Below are 20,289 nucleotides of genomic sequence, written 5' to 3'. Positions count from 1 at the left end.
ACTATGAATAACTCTATTCCAACAAACTAGACAACCTAGAATAAATGGACATATTCCTAGAAAAATACAACCTTCCAAAACTCAATCAGGAAGAATCTAAAAATCTCAATAGGCCGATAACTATGGAAGAAATTGAAGCAGTCATCAAAAAGCTCCCAGCAAACAAAAGCCCGGGGCCAGATGGCTTCACAGGGGAGTTTTACCAAACATTCAAGGAAGAACTAAAACCTATCTCCTCAGACTATTCCAGAAAATTCTAGAGGAAGGAACACTTCCAAGCTCATTCTATGAAGCCAGCATCACCCTAATACCAAAACCAGATAAAGACAACACAATGAAAGAGAATTACAGGCCAATATACCTCATGAACATAGATGACAAAATCCTCAACAAAATTCTAGCAAATCGAATCCAGCATTATGTTAGAAAGAGCATACAGCATGACCAAGTGGGATTTATTCTGGGGATGCAAGGATGGTACAACATCTACAAATCAATAAATGTGATACATCACATGAACAAACTGAGAGATAAAAATTACAGTCATATCAATTGATTCAGAAAAAACTTTTGACAAAATCCAGCACCTTTTCTTGATGAAAACCTTCAGCAAAGTGGGACTAAAGGCACAGTAATAAAAGTATTATATGGCAACTCCACAGCCAACATCATTCTCAATGGGCAAAAACTAAAACCATTTCACCTAAGAACAAGATCAAAACAGGGATGCCCACTCTCACAACTCCTGTTTGAAATAGTACTGGAAGTACTACCATAGTGATCAGATAAGAAGAAGAAATAAAAGGTTTCCAAATTGGAAAAGAAGCAAAACTGTCATTATTTTCAGATGACATGATATTGTACATAGAAAACCCACAAAGACTCCATCAAAACACTACTAGACTTAATAAATGAATTCAGCAATGTATCAGGATACAAAATTAACACCCAGAAATCTATGGCATTTTTATACATCCACTAGAGGACTGGTGCATGAAATTTGTGTGCAGGTAGGTATGGTACCTAGGCCTGGCCTGCTATCAGTGCCATCTTCACTGGCTTCCTGCAGCTGGCCTGCTCCCCACGCCATGCACCCCTGGTTCCCTGTTTGCCATCAGGCGACTGGAACCTGACAGCCGAGGGAGGCACCAAGAGGTTGGCCATTTTGCCTGCTCGCTGGCCCTGCCCCCCCCCACCACCCACCCCAGCTCCCCATTTTCCATCGGGCAGTCAGAGCCTGACGGCCAGGGAAAGGGACCGAGAGGTGGTCAGTGCGCCTCATAGTGACCGGTCACTCCACCATTAGGGTCCATTTGCATATTACCCTTTTATTATATAGGATAGAGACCCGGTGTATGGGTGGGGGCCAGCTGGCCTGTCCTGATGGGGGCCTCGGATCAGGGTGGGGGCTTCCACTGGGGGGGCGGGACCGGCCGGGGTGAGGAGTTGCAGGCAGACTGCCAGTTGGCCACGCCCCTGATCGGTGTGGGGGTCCCTGCTCGGGGGCGGGGTGGACTGGGGCAAGGGGCCAAGGGCAGTTTGCCAGCTGGCCATGCCCCTGATCAGAGTGGGAGTCCCTGCTCAGGGGCGGGGCCGGCTGGCCGCAGTTGTTCTGGTCTCTGCTCATTCTGGTCGTTCCACTGTTTCAGTCACTGAGCTTTTATTATGTAGGACAGTGAACTCACAGAAAGAGATTAAAAAAAAAACATCCCATTTACCATTGCAAAAAAAAATTAAGATACCTAGGAATAAAGTTAGTAACTAAGGAGGTAAAAGACCTCTACTCAAAAAACTACAGGACGTTGAAAAAAGAGATAGAGGAAGATGCAAACAGATGGAAGAACATACCATGTTCATGGATTGGTAGAATCAACATCATTAAAATATTCATACTACCCAAAGCAATCTACAGATTCAATGCACTCCCCATTAAAATACCAACGGCATATATCACAGACTTAGAACAGACTCTCCAAATATTCATATGGAATAAAAAAGACCCTGAATAGCCACAGCCATACTGAGAAAGAAGAAAAAAGTAGGAAGAATCTCAATACCAAATATCAAGCTATATTACAAAGCCATGGTTCTCAAACTGCTTGGCACTGGCACAAGAGTAGGTCAATGGAACAGAACAGAGAACCCAGAAATCGACCCAAGTCAATGTGTTCAATTAATATTTGACATAGGAGGCAAGAGCATACAATGGAGTCAAGACAGTCTCTTTAACATATGGTATGGGAAAATTGGACAGATACATGCAAAAAAATAAATAAACCTCGACCACCAACTTATACCATACACAAAGATAAACTCAAAATGGATAAAGGACATAAAGATAAGAGGGAAACCATAAAAATCTTAAAGGAATCCACAGGTAGCAAAATATCAGACATATATCATAGCAATATCTTTACTGATACATCTCCTAGGGCAATGGAAACTGAAGAGAAAATAAACAAATGGGACTACATCAAAATAAAAAGCTCACACAGCAAAAGAAACCATCAACAAATTAACAAGAAAGCCCACTGCTGGTGAGAACGTATTTGCTAATGTTATCTCTGATAAGGGTTTAATCTCCAAAATTTATATGGAACTCATACAACTTAACAAAAGGAAGATAAACAATCCAATCAAAAAGTGGGCAACAGACCTAAATAGAAACTTTTCAAAAGAGGACATACACAAGGCCAAGAGACATATGAAAACACGCTCAAAGTCACTAATCATTTGAGAGATGCAAATCGAAATGACAATGAGGTACCATCTCACACCTGTCAGAATGGCTATCATCAATAAATCAACAAATGGCAAGTGCTGGTGAGGATGTGGAGAAAAAGGAACTCTCGTGCAGTGCTGGTGGGAATGCAGACTGGTGCAGCCACTGTGGAGAACTCTATGGAGTTTTCTCAAAAAATGAAAAATGGAACTCCCATTTGACCCAATAAACCCACCTCTAGAAATATATCCCAAGAAATCAGAAACACCCATCAGAAAGGATATATGCACCCCTATGTTCATAGCAGCACAATTTACCATAACTAAGATTTGGAAACAGCCTAAGTGCCCATCAGCAGATAAGTGGATTAAAAACTGTGGTACATCTACACAATGGAATATTACACTTCTGTAAAAAAAAGAAGGAACTCTTAACTTCTGCAACAGCATGGATGGACCTGAAGAGCATTATGCTAAGCGAAATAAGCCAGTCAGAGAAAGATAAATATCACATGATCTCACTCATTTGTGGAATATAATGAACAACATAAACTGATGAATAAAAATAGATCCAGAGACAGAGAAGCATCAAACAGACCGTCAAACCTGAGAGGGAAGGCAAGGGAGGATGGGGGGAGGGGGAGTAGAGATCAACCAAAGGACTTGTATGCATGTATATAAGCCTAACCAATGGACACAGACACCAGGGGATGAAGGCTTGTGCTGGGGGGGTTGGGAGGGGGAGGGGCAAAGGAGGGGGAGTGGTGGGGAGAGGCCAATGGGGGAAAAAGGAGACATATGTAATACTTAAATTAAAAATAAAACAACACAAAACCAAAAAAACAAAACAAAACCCTCAAAATAAATAAAACTTAAGAATTATTTATTTCTGGAATTTTCTACTTTATATTTCAACTGTGGTTGGCCCCGGGTAACTGAAACCATGGCAAGCAACACCATGGATAAGGGGGAGCTACTATAGATGACTCTCAGCCTCTTGTTTGATCCTCAGTTAGAGAATGGTTTTATTATTCAAGACAGAGGGTGTGGTAGGAAGAGTAGGTGCAGAGACACTATCTATAATAATAAAAGTGTAATATGCTAATTAGGCTGACGTCCTTCCAGACAACCTTCCAGATGAAACCAGGGCTGCGATGGAAGGCCGGGTCCGGGGTACCAGAGGGAAGCCGGTGCCAGCAGCCGGGGGGGAGGAAGACCTACTCTTGCACAAATTTCATGCATTGGGCCTCTATTTCTAGAATAAGTTCAGTGTAAATGGTTGAGAATTAGACGCTATGAACATTTCTAGATAAAGCTACCCAATGTGGAGCCCAATATATGACTCTAGACTCTGTAATCAAATCTTGGGTAGTCAGAGATTTATTGATAGGTTAGCTGAGGTGATGGGCTGGGGAATATGCAGCACAGGAAGAAACGAAGAGTCTAGAAAGGGACCTTGGACAGAGAAATAGAAACCATGAAAGGAATGGGAAATGTTAAAATAGTGCTATGAGAACCAGGATGGAATGATTTCACAAATCCAAGGGTGGTTTCAAGAAGAAAAGAGGGATGAACAGGTTGAACACAGCAGAAAACAAACAGGATAGAGAAACTTCCAGTAGATTTGGCTGCCCAGAGACTGCGCCCAATGGACACAGGTGTGGAAGGTACTGCAGTGCATGGAGCAGGACTGATGAGGAGGCAAAGGGTAGCCTGACTTTGAACAAAGTTTCTGATATAATCTCTTGACTTCCTAACAATGAAATATATGTTTTACCCCACCCTCCGCCACCACAAACATATTCCCCCCCTTTAGACTCCAAATATAATTAAATCATAATTTTAGTTAAAGATTTAATGTTAAGTCCTAGCCGGTTTGGCTCAGCGGATAGAGTGTCGGCCTGCAGACTGAAGGGTCCCGGTTCGATTCCAGTCAGGGGCATGTACCTTGGTTGCGGGCACATCCCCAGTGGGAGGTGTGCAGGAGGCAGCTGATTGATGTTTCTCTCTCATCAGTGTTTCTAGCTCTCTATCCCTCTCCCTTCCTCTCTGTAAAAAAATCAATAAAATATATTTAAAAAAATAAAAAAAGATTTAATGTTTACCCCATTTTGACCAGGTTACTACTATTTATGGTTTTCTTTACTTTTGCTTCACTTGAAGCTAATACCTATTTTTTCTCATTTGATTACATTTCTACCGATCATTCATTGACTTCTGAACTCTCCACCAGAAATGGAAGTCGCTGCTCAGTGCATGCAACCCCTGAGGAAATCTGTCTCTTCCTGAAACGCCTGCCTGCAGCTTGCCCTTCCACTGGAGTACAGCTTAGCTACAGCTGCCACCACGGGTTCCTCTTACCGTCGCCTGGAGGTGCTGTCTCCCCGCTCTCAGTGGGACCCTAAGCGGAACCTAAGTTGTTTTCTTGGAGAACACTCTCTTGCTGGAGGAGCGAATGCCTTGAGGCCTCACACAAGGTGGGACAAAAGCAAGTATGTGAAGCATGAAGTTTATTCTTGTATTATTATTTATTAATTATTGCATTATTTTTCATACAAACAATTGTAAACCTACTTTTGCCCTACCCTGTAGGTCTAAAAAAAAACTCTCTATTTTGCCATCAGTTTTGAATAATTGTTCGGTTGGATATAGAACTCTCAGGAGCACATAATTTTTACTTGCAATTTTAAGGACATTTCTTTATTCATTTTGCTGGGTAACAGGTAGCCCTTTCATTCTAGAAACTCATGTCCTTCAGTTTTGAGATAGTTCCTTTAATTACTTCTAGAATAATCCTTTTTATTTCTCTATTCTAATTTATAAGGTGCCTGCTTATTCTCATTGAATAGATATGCTATTACTTTGATTTAGGCTAATGTTCCAATTCTTCCCCCCGCCCCCCCCATTTGCAATTTATTTAGCTTTTGGTTTTACATTCTGGGAGACACCTCACAACCTCCAACCTGGATAGTTTTTTTCCATTTCAGTTATTTTATTATTTTATTTCCAACTCTATTTTGCTCTAATGTAACATCATTTCTTGCTTTCCTGAGAATATTAAAATTTGCCTTTAAATATGTTTTTCCTTTGGCTTATCTCCATTTCTTCCAAGCACCACTTGTTGTTAATCTTGACCGTTCATGGTCAGGAACTTGCTCAGATGTGTAGTGACTTTTCAGTGTTTGCTAATAATTAAGAATATTTTAGGGTTGCACATACACATGCAAAAAAAATGTAGATTGATTTTTTGAACTTGCTTAGAAACAAATATGCAAATTCCTAAATAAAATATTAGTGAATTAAATACATAGTTTTTTTAATACATTAGGATGAAGAGGAATTTATTCCAAAAATGCAAGAATGGTTAGAGGTTATGAAAACATTAATATTCTCCAAGAAGAAAAATTATTTGATAAAATCCGTAGTTGCAGAAAAGTCATTGGACAAAAGTCAACACCAATTTGTGTTAAAAAACTGCTTAATGAAATTGGAACCACTGGAGTGTGCTCACCGGTAATTCACTGCACGCCGCGTGCACACGTGGTGTGGGTGCGTGACGAGGGTGTACTCACTGAGGGGACACTCGGGCCTCCCCACTGAGGTGGGAAGACAAGGCTCTCAGCGTCCGCGATTGTCTAACATCATATCCGAGGTTTAATTACGAATGTGATTAAACAAGGAAAAGCAAGTACAGGCATCTCTGAGGAACCACGGACCCTGGACACACAACTTGAAAGTCTATTTTTTAACATGCTCACCCATTATTGTCTGAATGGGGTATCCCCCTGGGTGCACCCACGGAATAGGCCATACGGAGGCGAAAGCGGGTCGCGCTAGCCCCACAGAGTCGCGGGCGCTGGGCCGGAGCTGCCCTCCCGCACTGGGGCCACTCCCAGGGGTCCCAGGGCGGCTGGCCCCTCCGCCCTCCTGCACACACCCTCCTGCTCCCTGGTAGGCATGTGGCGTGGTCACTCCTGAAACACCACTCCTTGCTCACCGGCCGATCTCTCAGAGTAGCTTCAACTCAAATGATGGCTTCCCTCACCCTGGGCTCCCCCGCAGAGCTGCACTTCAGCCCAAGTGGCAGATTCCTTCATCTGAGTGTTAAAAGCCTGCTTCAATTCAGCCTCGGACCGGCTTGCCAGTGTCCCCGTCTCAGACAAGCACGTTGGCTGACACATGCGGGGGAGCTGGGTCTCCCGGCTCCTTGCAGACAGTCCTGGTCAGCCCCTGCCCGACCCTCCAGCATCAGCAGAGGTGAGCTCCTGCTGTCAGGTCTGCCTCCCCTCCCCTGGCGGGTGGCACAGTGGGCATGCCCGGCCGGGTGCTCAGGGGCCCTGCAGAGGTCTCCGGTGCTGCCCCGGCACCCTCCTGGGGCCTAGCAGAAAGCCAAGGCTCTGTGCACTCACCTGTCTCCTCGGAGCCAGCCCTAAGGCCGCTTCCTCTCTGCAGGACTAGTCCTGGGCAGTCCGAGTCGGTGCCCCCAGGCAAGGGCCCTCAGCCTCCAAGCCGCCCCCCCTCAACACACACACTGTCCAACAGGCAACTCCAGCCTCACACCATGGCCTCGGGTGCCCGGGCCAGTCCCTGCACTCAGTTCCTGGCGCGGGCATGTGGGTGCTAAGGGCCCTCTGCTTTAAGAGCGTGTGGGTGCTAAGGGCCCTCTGCTTTAAGAGCGTAACTCTAATTTCACTCCTGCTTCCAGTGCACTAAGCACCTCGGTGAGCTACCCTGTCACTGGCTCTCGGACGGATGCCACCATTGAAGGGCATGTGAGTCACAGAAGAGAAGGACTTTATTCCGTCAGTAAAAGTCATTCCTTGTTCCCCAGTGGGAAGTGTGTTGCTTACATTTAGCTGCAGGCACACTAACTGGCTGCTGCACTGGGCCGCGGCCTGCAGAGAGGGAGGCGTGAAGCACAGAGGCAAGTACACAGCTCTGTGGCGGGGAAAGGCATGGAGGGCGACCACATCCAGTCCCACAGGCCCTGTCCACGTGGAGAATGAGGACTGGAATCTTAATGACACAGACACTGAGACTGTTCAAAACCGAAGTCACTAGACGAATGGTGCATCCATATTGTTATATATTAAAGCATATACTGAATGTACATATTTAATACACTTACTGAAAAATACACTGAATATATTTTAAAGCAGTGGTCGGCAAACTCATTAGTCAACAGAGCCAAATATCAACAGTACAACGATTGAAATTTCTTTTGAGAACCAAATTTTTTAAACTTAAACTTCTTCTAACATCACTTCTTCAACATAGACTCATGCAGGCCGTGGTATTTTGTGGAAGAGCCACATTCAAGGGGCCAAAGAGCCGCATATGGCTCATGAGCCGCAGTTTGCCGACCACTGTTTTAAAGCAGCCTACCTAATAAAAAAGTAATATGCAAATTGACCGTGCCTTTGCTATACCCACCAGCCACGCCCACCAGCCATGCCCACCAGCCAATCAGAGTGAGTATGCAAACAAACCCAACCAAGATGGCTACAGCCACAGAGAGCAAGGTTTCCCAGGCAATGGAGGAAGCCAAGCTTTCCGCCTGCCCTTGCAGGCTTAAGCCTCCACTCAAGGCTACAAAGTTTCAATTATAGGAGGTAAACAAATCCAAACAGAAATGGCGGCAGCCACGGAGCTGGAGAGAGCAGGCCAGGATTGTCCCCGGCAACTGAGGAAGCCAAGCTTTCCACCTGCCCTGGCTGGCCTAGGCCTTCACTCCAGGCTACAAAGTTTCAATTATAGAAGGTGAATTAACCCCAACAGAAATGGCTGCTGGCTATGGAGTGAGCAGGAGGCTTGGCTCCGCTCCAGGCTACAAAGTTTCAATTGTAGAAGATAAATAAATTCCAGATACCAGGGCCTCCGCTTGGGTCACCAGGGGCGTGGCTGGCCTGCAAACCACCACAGGCCCCTCAGGCTGCCTCGCGCCCTAAGGGAATCCCCGTCCTGATCCAGGACACCCTTCAGGGCAAACCAGCTGGCCCCCACCCCTGCACCAGGCCTCTATCCTATCTAATAAAAGAGTAATATGCAGATTGACCACCACTCCAACACACAATATGGCTGCCCCCATGTGGACACAAGATGGCCACCACAAGATGGCCAGCAGGGGAGGGCAGTTGGGAGGCACCAGGCCTGCAAGGGAGGGCAGTTGGAGACGATCAACCCTGCAGGGGAGGGCAGTTAAGGGTGACCAGGCCAGCAGAGGAGGGAAGTTGGGGGCAAACAGGCTGGCAGGGGAGCATTTAGGCATAATCAGGCTGGCAGCAGAGTGGTTAGGGGGTTATCAGGCTGGCAGGCAGAAGCGGCTAGGGGCAATCAAGAAGGCAGGCAGGTGAGCAGTTGGGAGCCAGCAGTCCTGGACTGTGAGAGGGATGTCCGATTGCCCGTTTAGGCCCAATCCTAAATGAGCAGTCAGACATCCCTCGAGGGGTCCCAGATTGGAGAGGGTGCAGTTTGGGCTGAGGGACACCCCCTCGTGCATGAATTTCATGCACCGGGCCTCTAGTACATAATAAAAGAGAAAAGCACAATTATTCTGTGAATTAGAGACTATGATGACAGCAATGAAGTTTCTCCTGACCGTGTATTTTCACATCGAAAACCTGTAACACAATTCTTGTGCTTTCTCTGCCTGTGCGGCTAGCACACCGCGCTGTGAGCTCTGGGAGGTCAGGGCCCTTCCTGATGCTGGAAACTCAGTGGAATGTCTCCCCTGACTTCCAGCAGCATGCCAGCAGTGTGGAGACCTGTCGGCGCTGCTCTGAGCACTGCACTGCCGCCCACGCTCCCCACCCACCGCGGGTCCTTCTCTTTAAGGCTGTTTGTCACTCCCTCTGTGCCTTTCCCAGACAGACTTACTGTGAGGCATCAAGAAGGCCCCCTCTCAGCTCCTTAGGAAGACAGGGATGTCTTGCAATGTCACAACTTGCACACGTGCAGTGAAGAGCGACCTTTGGCCTCCGGATGCTTCTGCACATGCCCTCTGTGCACAGCGGTCGCCCAAGGTAACTGCCTTCTCCAGTCTCTTTCCCCTTCACTCTCGGCTCCCAGGGTACCCCACAGCTGAAACACGAACCTAGCCCTGACTGGGTGGCTCATGGGGAGCGCCATCCTGTACAGCGCAGTCTGCAGCTTTGATTCCTGGTCAGGGCATGTACAGGAGGCAACCGATTGGTGTTTCTCACATCAATGTTTCTCTCTCTCCCTTCCTCCCTCTCTAAAAAAATCAATAAAAACATATCCTTGAGTGACAATTAAAAAATTGATCTAAGTAATAATTAATAATAACAATAATAGTAATAACAACACTAACAGAATGTTAAGTCTGGCCGAGAACTGTTGTAGGGATTTTATTCATGTAGTGCCCCTGAAGTAGGTATAGTTATCATATATTCTAATTTTACAGATGAGGAAACTGAGGCACAGATCCGCTAGGAAAGAGTCCAGGATTCACAGAAGCAAGCAGCAAAGCCAGGACTTGAGCTCAGACATCCTGGCTGCACAGCTCACACCAAACCACCAGCCATGCTGCCCTCACCACAGGCATGTAATATGTAACCTTCTAACAAATCAAGCAAGTAACTATCCTTTTTTGTTGCCTAACGGATAATATGGTCTGGCACTCATCCTGTACGTAAATATTTGTGTAGAATCAACAAATGTTTTTTACCAACTTGGAAAGATCTGGAAAATTAATTAAGATCTTTTAATTAAAGTTGTTTAATTAAAACTTGTGTTTATCCTCAAAGATAGTTGTTTGGGGTTGCCTTTAAGAAGTTCCTACAAATAGGCCCAGTGAAGCATGCCCAGCACAGGGCCGTGGTGGGGCTCCAACAACCCCTGGCCTGCAGCTGTGGCCAGGCCACACGGAGCACACCCGGAGCCTGGCCCTGCCACGTGGCTCCCCACGCGGCTCCCCATGCCCTGCCCTGCACCAGCCCGCAGCCAGCACCCCCCAGCACCGTCCCGGTGTAAGAGGTGGTGGCTTATGTGGGAGAGTGATGGTGTCTGCACTGTGCCCATCACTATGTCCCCTACTGGCTCATAGAAAAGCCTGTTCATAAATTTAAAATCCTTTAGTTCAACGGGTAGCATTCAAAATGCTTACAGATGTGCCCTTTTGGTAAGGCACGCGGCATGTTACATAATTCCCAGCCGCATACCCAGTTGTGAAAGAGGGGGAGAGAGGAGAGCCACTTCTGTAGCGTCCAGGGTCTTCTGGGACATGGGCAGCTCGCTGGGGCCTCCTCCCGGCAGCCCAGCCCAGTGAAGCTTCATGGCGGAACTGGGAGCGGGATTTCCGTGGAGTGAAATGGAGGTGCCACAGCCATGGTTGGAGCAGGCTCCTTCCTCAGCCCCCAGAGCTTGCAACTCGCCCACACGCACTTCCCTAAGGACAGGACCTGGCAAGCACCGGCTCGGCTTCACATTCACCTCTACGTGGCCGGGCCATTTTCGCAGGCATCAGGTAAAGAAGGTTTTTCCAGAACCTTGAGTTATATGAGAGAGACTTGTCAGCCTTCCACTTCAGTACCCTGTGAGATTTCAAAAGCTTTAGTGATTGGGGCAAGAATGTGAAGTCACTGATGGGTGCAAATTCAATTAAGATTATTTTAATTTTCCTTTCCACCAGTGCTTCATGGAGTCCACTTTCAAGTTCATACTTCACTTCGTTAAACATGTAACTTGTACTTAGGACGATGATTAGTCTTCGGCTTTGCTCTATCAGTGAATGGATTTCATCAACAACAGCTGAAAATGCAAAGCATGGAATATTAATTTAAGAGAACTGAAAGGGTGAGCTTGAAGTAAAAATCATTCTGCACAGTCTAACTTTGTATTATTTAACTCTGAAGTTCACAAATAAGTTTTGCCTTAAGACAAACCATGTGCCTATTAAAAGCAATTATATGCCTATTAAAAGCAATTATCAAGGTAACAATAACAATGAGTGCTTACTTATCACTTCCTCTGTGCCACACCCTTTACTACCTGTTTTATGTATATTAACTCATCTAATCATCATGACCCCATAAAGAAAGTATCACCCCCTTTTACAGATGAAGAAGCTAAAGCACAGAGTGCTTGAGTAACTTGCCCTGAGTCACACAGCTAGTACACGGCAGAAACAGAATCTGAACCCACGTGCTCTGTCTGGAGTACTGGCTTCTAACTGTGACACTGTCTTCCTTCCCACATACCTGGAGGAGCGCGCTGACATCAGAATTTAACAATAAAACCAAAACCTGCCATTGTTTTAGACCAGAGGTTGACAACCTTTTTCAGTTTAGGGCCTAATAGTAAATATTCAGGCTTTGCAGGTCATACAGCTTTTGTCACAACTCACTCTGCTGTGGTGACGGAAAAGGCACCTGCCCTGGCCCTGCTGCAGGCGGTGGCAGGCCTGGCGGCCCGGCTGGGAGATTGCCCCCCTCTGCTCTAGACCTCGATCTCTTTCCAAACAGAGGCTTTAACCGAAGCTCATTACCACGGAGGACAAACGTTCTTTATTTTTATAGTACTTAGGAACTAAGAAAAAAATCAATTTTTCAAAATGGCTGCTAGAAAATAATGATAAATAATAAAATTGATGTAAAGGCCAGCAGTGATGCTCACTACATTCTAGGAAGCGTTAACGCACACGAATATCGCAGTGTCACCTGCGTCTGCCAATGTGGCTGCTGTTCCTTCGGGAAGTTATTTGTAATTAAGCAGCAGCACATCTTCTCTTCCTGAAAGAAGGAGGGGGGAGGACGGGCACGCTCCTTTCTCATTTATTGCCACGTCTGCAACGCCCAGTTCAGACCCGGCGCAAGGATGGCGCCCAGAGTGATGAGAGATGAGCGAGGGATGGTGACCTGTGTCACATTGTTGGCGACACAGCAGCACCCACGGCACCCATGGCACCCACTTCCAAACGCTTACTCTGCAGACTTCAGAGAAAACACGGAGCTGCTTCTCACGATCTTTGATTCTCACTGTGCTTTGCTTCAAGACATGTGTGATGGCCATTTGTATTCACATATAAATTTAAAAACTGAACTTTATAACTCAAACATGATGTGAACCACCAATCTCCTTTTATTTATTTTTCCAATGTCCCTATTCCCACCGAAGCTCTCTCCCCAGGGTCCGCGCGATGGAGGGAGAGCACCGCTGTGTCTGTGCGCGCAGGAGCACGTGTTCCGCTCCATCTGCTGAACGAAGGGTTTTCAGAAGAGGCCTTCTCAGTGGCTGCCAGAGAACCGCCTCCGGAGGGTGCCGACTCGGCCGCTTCTAAAGATGCTGCCCCCTACCCTCCACCCCCATCGCATGGGTGGCAGGTCGCCACAGGAGCGGCCAGTCAGCTTCCCTCACTGCTCACTATGTTGACTTTGCTGGTTATTTCTGGCTAGAGGACCAGGGTAAATTGCTCGTTTTTAAGCAAAACAGGGTTAGCCTAAGCCCGTGGTTGGCAAACTGTGGCTCGTGAGCCACATGCAGCTCTTTGGCCCCTTGAGTGTGGCTCTTCCACAAAATACCACGGCCTGGGCGAGTCTATTTTGAAGAAGTGGCGTTAGAAGTTTAAGTTTAAAAAATTTGGCTCTTAAAAGAAATTTCAGTCGTTGTGCTGTTGATATTTGGCTCTGTTGACTAATGAGTTTGCCGACCACTGGCCTAAACTATTCATCTTATAAAGAGAAAGTATCTCCACTAGTTTTCTCCTGCCATGCCCTTTCTCACCTCCTCCAGGTGCCACATCCCTCTCGAATATGCATAACTTATACCCGAAGCGCTCCTCCAGCACCCGGGGCAAGACCTCCACAGCGAAGGCACGCTCCTCCCCGTGCTCAGGCCGGCGCCCCTTCAGGTAGGACACAAAGGCATCGTATGTCTTCCCATCTAGGAGGCAAGGTTTGTTCCTTTAATTAGTGCGTAAATAAAAGCTTAAGTTCAAATTTGAATGAAAGTCACGAAAAACGAACATGGAATTATTGAAAAAGAAAAGTTAAATATGGCGTCCTTGTGTCCACACACATCAAATTATAGAGATTAAATATGCACAGGCCTTTGTTTGTTAATTATGCCTCAATGAAGCTGTTAAAAAATAAAGAAAGTATTTTTGATAGAAAACAAATTGAAAAACAAGACTGTTTGGGTAATCCGTAAGGTCCCTACATAGTCTTTGGTTTTATTATTCTTTTTTATGCATTACTAGAGGCCTGGTGCACAAAATTCGTGCACAGGGAGTGGGGGAGGATGTGTCCCTCAGCTCAGCCTGCACTCTCTCCAATCTGAGACCACTTGAGGGATGTCTGAATTGGACCTAAACGGGCAGTCAGACATCCCTCTCACAATCCAGGACTGCTGGCTCCCAACCACTCACTTGCCTGCCTGCCTGATTGCCCCTAACCACTTCTGCCTGCCAGCCTGATCACCCCCTAACCACTATCCTGCCAGCCTGATAGATGCCTAACTGCTCCCCTGCTGGCCTGATCGCCCACAATTGCCCTCCCCTGCTGGCCAACTTGTGGCAGCCATCTTGTGTCCACATGGGAGCAGCCATCTTGTGTTTTGGAGTGATGGTCAATTTGTATATTACTCTTTTATTAGATAGGATTCTTTATCTCTGAATTTTTAAATGTCAATAAACAATGATTATATTCAAGTATCATTAAAAAACAAAAAATAGCATCCTCAAAGCTCATATGATAATCGAGCAATCAATTAGCAAGTGTTTTTACTTTTAAGCATGCAAATTGAGACTCTCACTGTTTGAAATCACAGAGGGACAGAGAGAAATGCATGTCACAGGTCAGAGAAATAACAGAGATTAAAGGTAACAGAGGACCAAGTAGCCCAAATTCTAGTATTCCCTGGGCCCAGGGTTAGAAAGTAAATTTCACCTCGGCTTATTCCACTTCAATCATTCAATTCTATAACCATCCCATGTACACCTTCATACCACCGGGAAGGGGCAATAAATTGGTTGTTACAAAATAGTCCTGGGATGTGAAGCACAGCCTGGGGAATGGAGTCAATGATACTGTATTCACTATGGGTGTGCCAGGTGGGTGCCTGAAATGCCCGGGGGTCACTTTGCAAAGCATAGGATTGTCTAACCACGATGCTGTGCACATGAAACCAATACAAACTAATGTGAATGTAAACTGTGATTGAAAAATAAAATTTAAATTAAAAAATACAATGCTGAGTGTTTACACTGGAGAGTGGGAGGAAACAATGGAGGGAATTGAAACGGTGGGCCGTGGAAACCCATGCTGGCATGGTAAAACTTTACATAATGCCAAAGGCCAATGTGGAAACTCCGTCGGTGGGAAGGTCTGCAGACACATCTGCTGCTGTTTTATTCCCAACAATGAAGCAGCATTGCATATTCAGATGACTAGAGACACATTCAAGAGGAATGTGTTACCTAAAAACTAAGACCATTCTACTAAATGCGTTACTAAAAATTTATTTACATTTCTTTCTTCTACCTTTATCCATTCTGTTAGAGACGAGTTTACAGACAAATGCAACAACTTGAAAAGTTTATAAATAACACATTGGCAGACACAACAAAGTATAACACAAACAAAACAAAAAATAATCTGGTCAGAGAATGGGGCGTCCCCATGGACATGTGTTCTGAAAGGCCATGTGTTCTAAATAACATACACGTGCGAGGGGCCAGGAGAGGAAGAGGGGGCATGGGGACGCTCCATCCTTATCCCAGGGCAACTGGTTAGCTGATGGAGTTAGATGTATGCTCGGGTCTAGGATTGGGATTGATGAATTTGCTTCTGAGTTGAAGACTAAACAATATTGGCTCCTTTATTAAAATTTAATAGGACGAAACCATCAAGGCCCACATTCTTTGTGGCACCACATCATCTATGCTCAACAGCCTGGCCCCATTCTTCACAGCATCCAGGTTCACAAAGAAACACAGTTTCTGGCAAAAGCTGCTTCAGTCCTGCCCACAGCCTCTTGTTCCGCAGTTTGAGTCAGAACCCACCCTGGGTGTATTGTAAAGCAATTGCTCTTCAGAATGACATGCATGTGAATGACAGGACATTTTCATCAAAGTTGCAAAATTGTTATGCTTATCAAAGATAGGTTAAAAGTTGATCAACTAAAGCCAGTTGTTAATATAGTAAGTAAGTGGTCCCTGGATTGTTCTGTCAGCTTGTCGTGAACTACAGCTGTGTATTAGGATGAGAGCTAGTGCTTCCATTAGCATAGTCATCATGTCAGTGAGGCACCAAGGTGCAAGAAATAAATGAGTACAATTTTGGACAAGGTATATTTTTCTCACAATCGGAATGTAACTACTTGCAATAAATTGGAAAGATAAATCAGTCAAATTTATATAGTGATATAGCTTTCAAATTCATTTTTATGCAGTTCTCTTCTTGGTATAGCAAATATACTAATCTATATTATAATTTATTTTTCAACCCAAGGAATGAAAGCTTTGGTGGTTGTGATAACTGATAAAGTGAGGTGCCAAGCTAAGCAAATTGGAAGCTAATAATTTTGTTCTGCATAAACGAAACCAGCCTGTGAGTGGATGTCTGGACTACAAAGAGTCAGAACACTTCTTAGACAAGCTCTGTGTGGCAAGTGGCCATGTTTTAACTTAAGTTTAGTTTTTTGTTGTTGTTGTTGATTGGTTTCTTTCATTTCCAATTATTCATAAACCAATAACTGAACACATTCTTGGATAGTGCAGCAATGTAAAATTGCTATAATGTAAAAGTCTTAATTTTTGCACTCATTTCTCCATTTTTACTTTTCACGACTGCTCTCTGTCCACGGACCACACTCTCAGCAGAGCTGCTGCGGAGTACATCTCCGTCTCCAGGCATGCCACCCAGGGCGCTAAGAAGTGAGTTCTCCGTGCTCAGAAACAGGCATTTAGAAAAGTATCTGTGCATTGGGTCAGACACAACTGGAGGGTAAATAACATCTTAGTTGAAAATCGAAAGAGAGATATCAGTGACTGTCCATTCTGAGATGCATACTGGTCTGTGCCTGTAGAGACCTGGCGATAAAATATCCCACACAGACCTTCAGCCCTGGCTCCGGTGGTTGGAGCATCATCCATGCACCAAAAGGTTGTGGGTTTGACCCCCAGTCAGAGTGAGTACGGGAAGCAATGGGTTGATGTTTCTCTCTCTCATTATTGATACTCTCTCATCAATAAAACATCAATAAGAACACATTCTTGGGTGAGGATTAAAAAAATAAAAACAGAACCCCAGTTTGTTGGAGCATCTCTCTCCATAGCAAAATCACACACACATGCAGAGTCAAAGCTAAATTAATTACCTTTGCTAATTTTATATCATTAAATTAAAAGATGTAAGTGTGAATAATCAATCTTTAAAAATCTCAAAAATATAAGAATTCCTTTATAACTAGAGCTTAGGAGGGTCTTTCTACTGTGACCATAAATCCAGCACCATAAAAGAAAAATAAATTTGAATACATTAAAGAATATTCCACAGAAAAAAATCAAAAGACAAATACAACCTGGGAACAATATTTGCCTTTTCATATTATAGACAATAGGCTAACATCCTTAACATAGAAATTGTTCCTAGAAATAAGCAAGAGAAGCAAAGCAAACAACCCCATTAAAAAACGGACAAAGGAAGGAATGGTCCATTGGGAAAGGAAATACCATGAGACTGAAAACACAACGCTGCTCCTGCGCAGGAAGTGAAAGCAAAGGAAACCACACCGAGCTACCACTGTTACCGGCATTTTGCCAGATACCACAGGTGGTGGGAGAGCTGTGGGGAGCAGGTGTGCCCTCCTGTGAAGGCAGGAGGTAGCAGAGCAGTGGGGAGGGCAAATTGGCAATGTTTTTCAAAATAACAACGGTGTCTATACTTTGTATTTCCAGCAATTCCACTATGGGGAATGTTTCCTTCAATTACACTGCGCACATATGAAATAATGACAGCACAAAGCCATCTATCACATCCTTTATGTAATGATAAAAGGTTACAAACAACCAAATGTCTATCAAAAGGAGACTAAAGCTCTAGCCGGTGTGGCTCAGTGGATAGAGCGTTGGCCTGGAGATTGAAGGGTACCGGGTTTAATTCCGGGAAAGGGCACATGCCTGGGTTGTGAGCTCAGTCCCCAGTAGGGATGTGCAGGAAGCAGCCGATCACTGATTCTCTCTCATCATTGATGTTTCTCTCTCTCTCCCTCTCCCTTCCTCTATGAAATCAATAAAATATATAACAATGGTTAAGGACAACAGGGGGGTGGGGCATCTGTGGGAAGGGGTGTGGGATGGGAATGGGGGGATGAGGACAAATATGTGACACCTTAATCAATAAAGAAATTTTAAAAAATAAAATAAAATATATAAAAGGTGACTAAGTAAGCAGTGGCATATCCACAGAAATAAACCTCTGCAGGGTTTTATTTCTATGGATAAAAAATGAGAGACTTTATAAACTCATGGCAGGAGATCCGAAGGCCAGTGAAGCAAGTTCAGAGCAGTGTGCATTATACAGCAAGACTTGTTTTTAACAGTAGAACAAGATTCACACTTGCTGAGAGATCCTCTCGCTGCGGGTGAGGTGCTAAGCACAGGCATGGGCAGGCTGAGAAATTTCTACAATTTCTTAGACTGTGCTTTGAATGTGTGTGTCCTACACACAGACATGCACACATGCACACACACACACACACACACACGAAAAAAAAAGCAAGTACAACGGATTAGACTGGTTTTTTAATTCAGTGATTATATGGAACCTAGAGGACTTCTCGCTGCTCTTAAAAAATAGGGGAACTGAGACAGAGTCCCAGATAGAAACAGCAGTAAAACCTGGCAGTCCTTCAGGCACACCATCAGCCTCCTTTGCCAGGTTAGAATAAGGAGCCATCATTCAATTCAAATCAACTTAAATGATCCTTATTGAGTGACCACACTGTGCAAGGTGCCTAGATGGTGTGCAAGCAGTGACGTTGAGTCCCTAGGAGCAGGCATCTCAAAGGGCATTTAGGAGGACACGACATATACACATACATGAAACAGTTAGAGGACAATTTTGGGCAACATCTAAGTACAAAAGAAGGTGGCACCGACAAGAGGCATAATAATGATACATTCAGAGCAATGTTCCCTCTGGAAACCCCTACCACACATTAAGTCATAATCTAATGTAAATAAGATGAAGATTAATGTTTCTTTATCAGGTTTCCTAATGAAACCATAGGATAAGAAATCCCAACATTCCGATACTTGTTACCTGTTAATGTTTCATCTCTTCCCATGAAATGTCTATAAAATAGAGCCAAGTCAATTCTATAAATAACAGCCACAATCACTAGGCACACAACTCCCCCCGAGATCACAACCGCTGTGATCATTCCTCCAGTGAAGACATGGCCTGGGATGTCACCCCGATCTAGAAAAAAGAAGAAAATGGGAAGAATTAGTCATGGCCCTTTTGCCACTGTTGTCCACCATCACCCTGCAGATGTCAGTGTTCACCGTGAACACTAACCAGCTGTCGGGCCGACGGTCCATTGAGCTGCTCCGCATTCCTGACTTTAGTTTGGAGGGGTGATCTTTCCACTCCCATCTTTAATGAATTAAAATGTGCACAAGGATATTCAGAGCCTGAACTGAAAGCGTTCTATTGTCATCTATCCCTGTGGGGGGAAGTCGGGCCCTAGGGTTAGAAGGTGCTGGTGAAATACACAGATCTCTGGCAGCAGCTGTGAACATAAATGGAGGCGAGAGTCTTGGGAGAGCAAACACTTAACTAGACTATCTGGGCTCCCAGCCCGGGGCTGCCGCCGGTTTTGTGTCCTGGGAAATGTCCCCGATGCCCTCAGCGCTCAGTGTCTTCATCTGCAACAGAAGCTAACAGCACTTTGTGCTTCCCTCAGGGCTGCCTGCTGCGGGAGGGTCCATGAGACCTTGCCCTCAGCAGTTAAGACAGCATCTGGCACACGGCCCTACAAATGTTAGCGCACTTTCTATAAAACCCCCTCTGGGGAAAATATCATTTCTTAGATTGATTCAGTTCATGCTCAACATAGAAAATACGAAAAAGTACAAAAGAGTAAAAGCTATAAAACAATTTTTAACAACCATCCCGCAATGTGGTGATGGGCATGCTAACATGCTAGTATATTTTGTTTTAGGTTTTTATTTTTCCTAAAAATATTGACTTAATTGGGGTCATAGGGTAGTCACTCTTTCTTGCGTTGCACTATATGATGAGCAGCTCGCTAGGCCTTTGCAGTTATACTTCACAACATCCCAATATTAGATTGGCTGTACTGTTTAGAAACATACCGATGCTCCAACAACAGCGGCACGGACCTTTGTGCTTGTGCTTGCTGATTCTGCTAGAGCAGGTTCTAAACGCTGAGGGGTTTCAGGTCAAAGAGCAGAAATGCATAAAGCTCTTGACATCTTGGCACAAATTTTAGGAATGATCTTCCCGGTGAAATTTACTCCTAGGATATAAGTAAGCGATCACATTTGCTAACTAAGTGAACTCCGAATAAAGCCAGTCCCTGGGA

General features: G+C 44.9%; 1 protein-coding gene across 4 annotated transcripts in view; it reads right to left on the bottom strand.

Annotated features, from left to right (window-relative positions):
- Positions 1 to 10,072: 10,072 nt before the first annotated feature.
- The window catches only part of IL18R1 (interleukin 18 receptor 1), a 34,482-nt gene continuing 24,265 nt past the window's right edge, over positions 10,073 to 20,289 (bottom strand). For 3 of the 4 annotated variants that reach the window (XM_054728296.1, XM_054728299.1, XM_054728297.1), the window contains 3 exons: positions 19,002 to 19,160; positions 13,462 to 13,620; positions 10,073 to 11,490 (listed from right to left, as the gene is read on the bottom strand). In XM_054728296.1, the coding sequence (XP_054584271.1) occupies positions 11,129 to 11,490; positions 13,462 to 13,620; positions 19,002 to 19,160 (680 nt within the window). In that variant the 3' untranslated portion in view covers positions 10,073 to 11,128. The remainder of the gene's footprint in view (positions 11,491 to 13,461; positions 13,621 to 19,001; positions 19,161 to 20,289) is intronic. The other variant, XM_054728298.1, reaches the window with a different exon arrangement.

The sequence above is a fragment of the Eptesicus fuscus genome, chromosome 16 (genome assembly GCF_027574615.1).
Source record: "Eptesicus fuscus isolate TK198812 chromosome 16, DD_ASM_mEF_20220401, whole genome shotgun sequence".
Lineage (NCBI taxonomy): Eukaryota > Metazoa > Chordata > Mammalia > Chiroptera > Vespertilionidae > Eptesicus > Eptesicus fuscus.
This window is presented reverse-complemented; position numbering and strand designations above follow the sequence as displayed.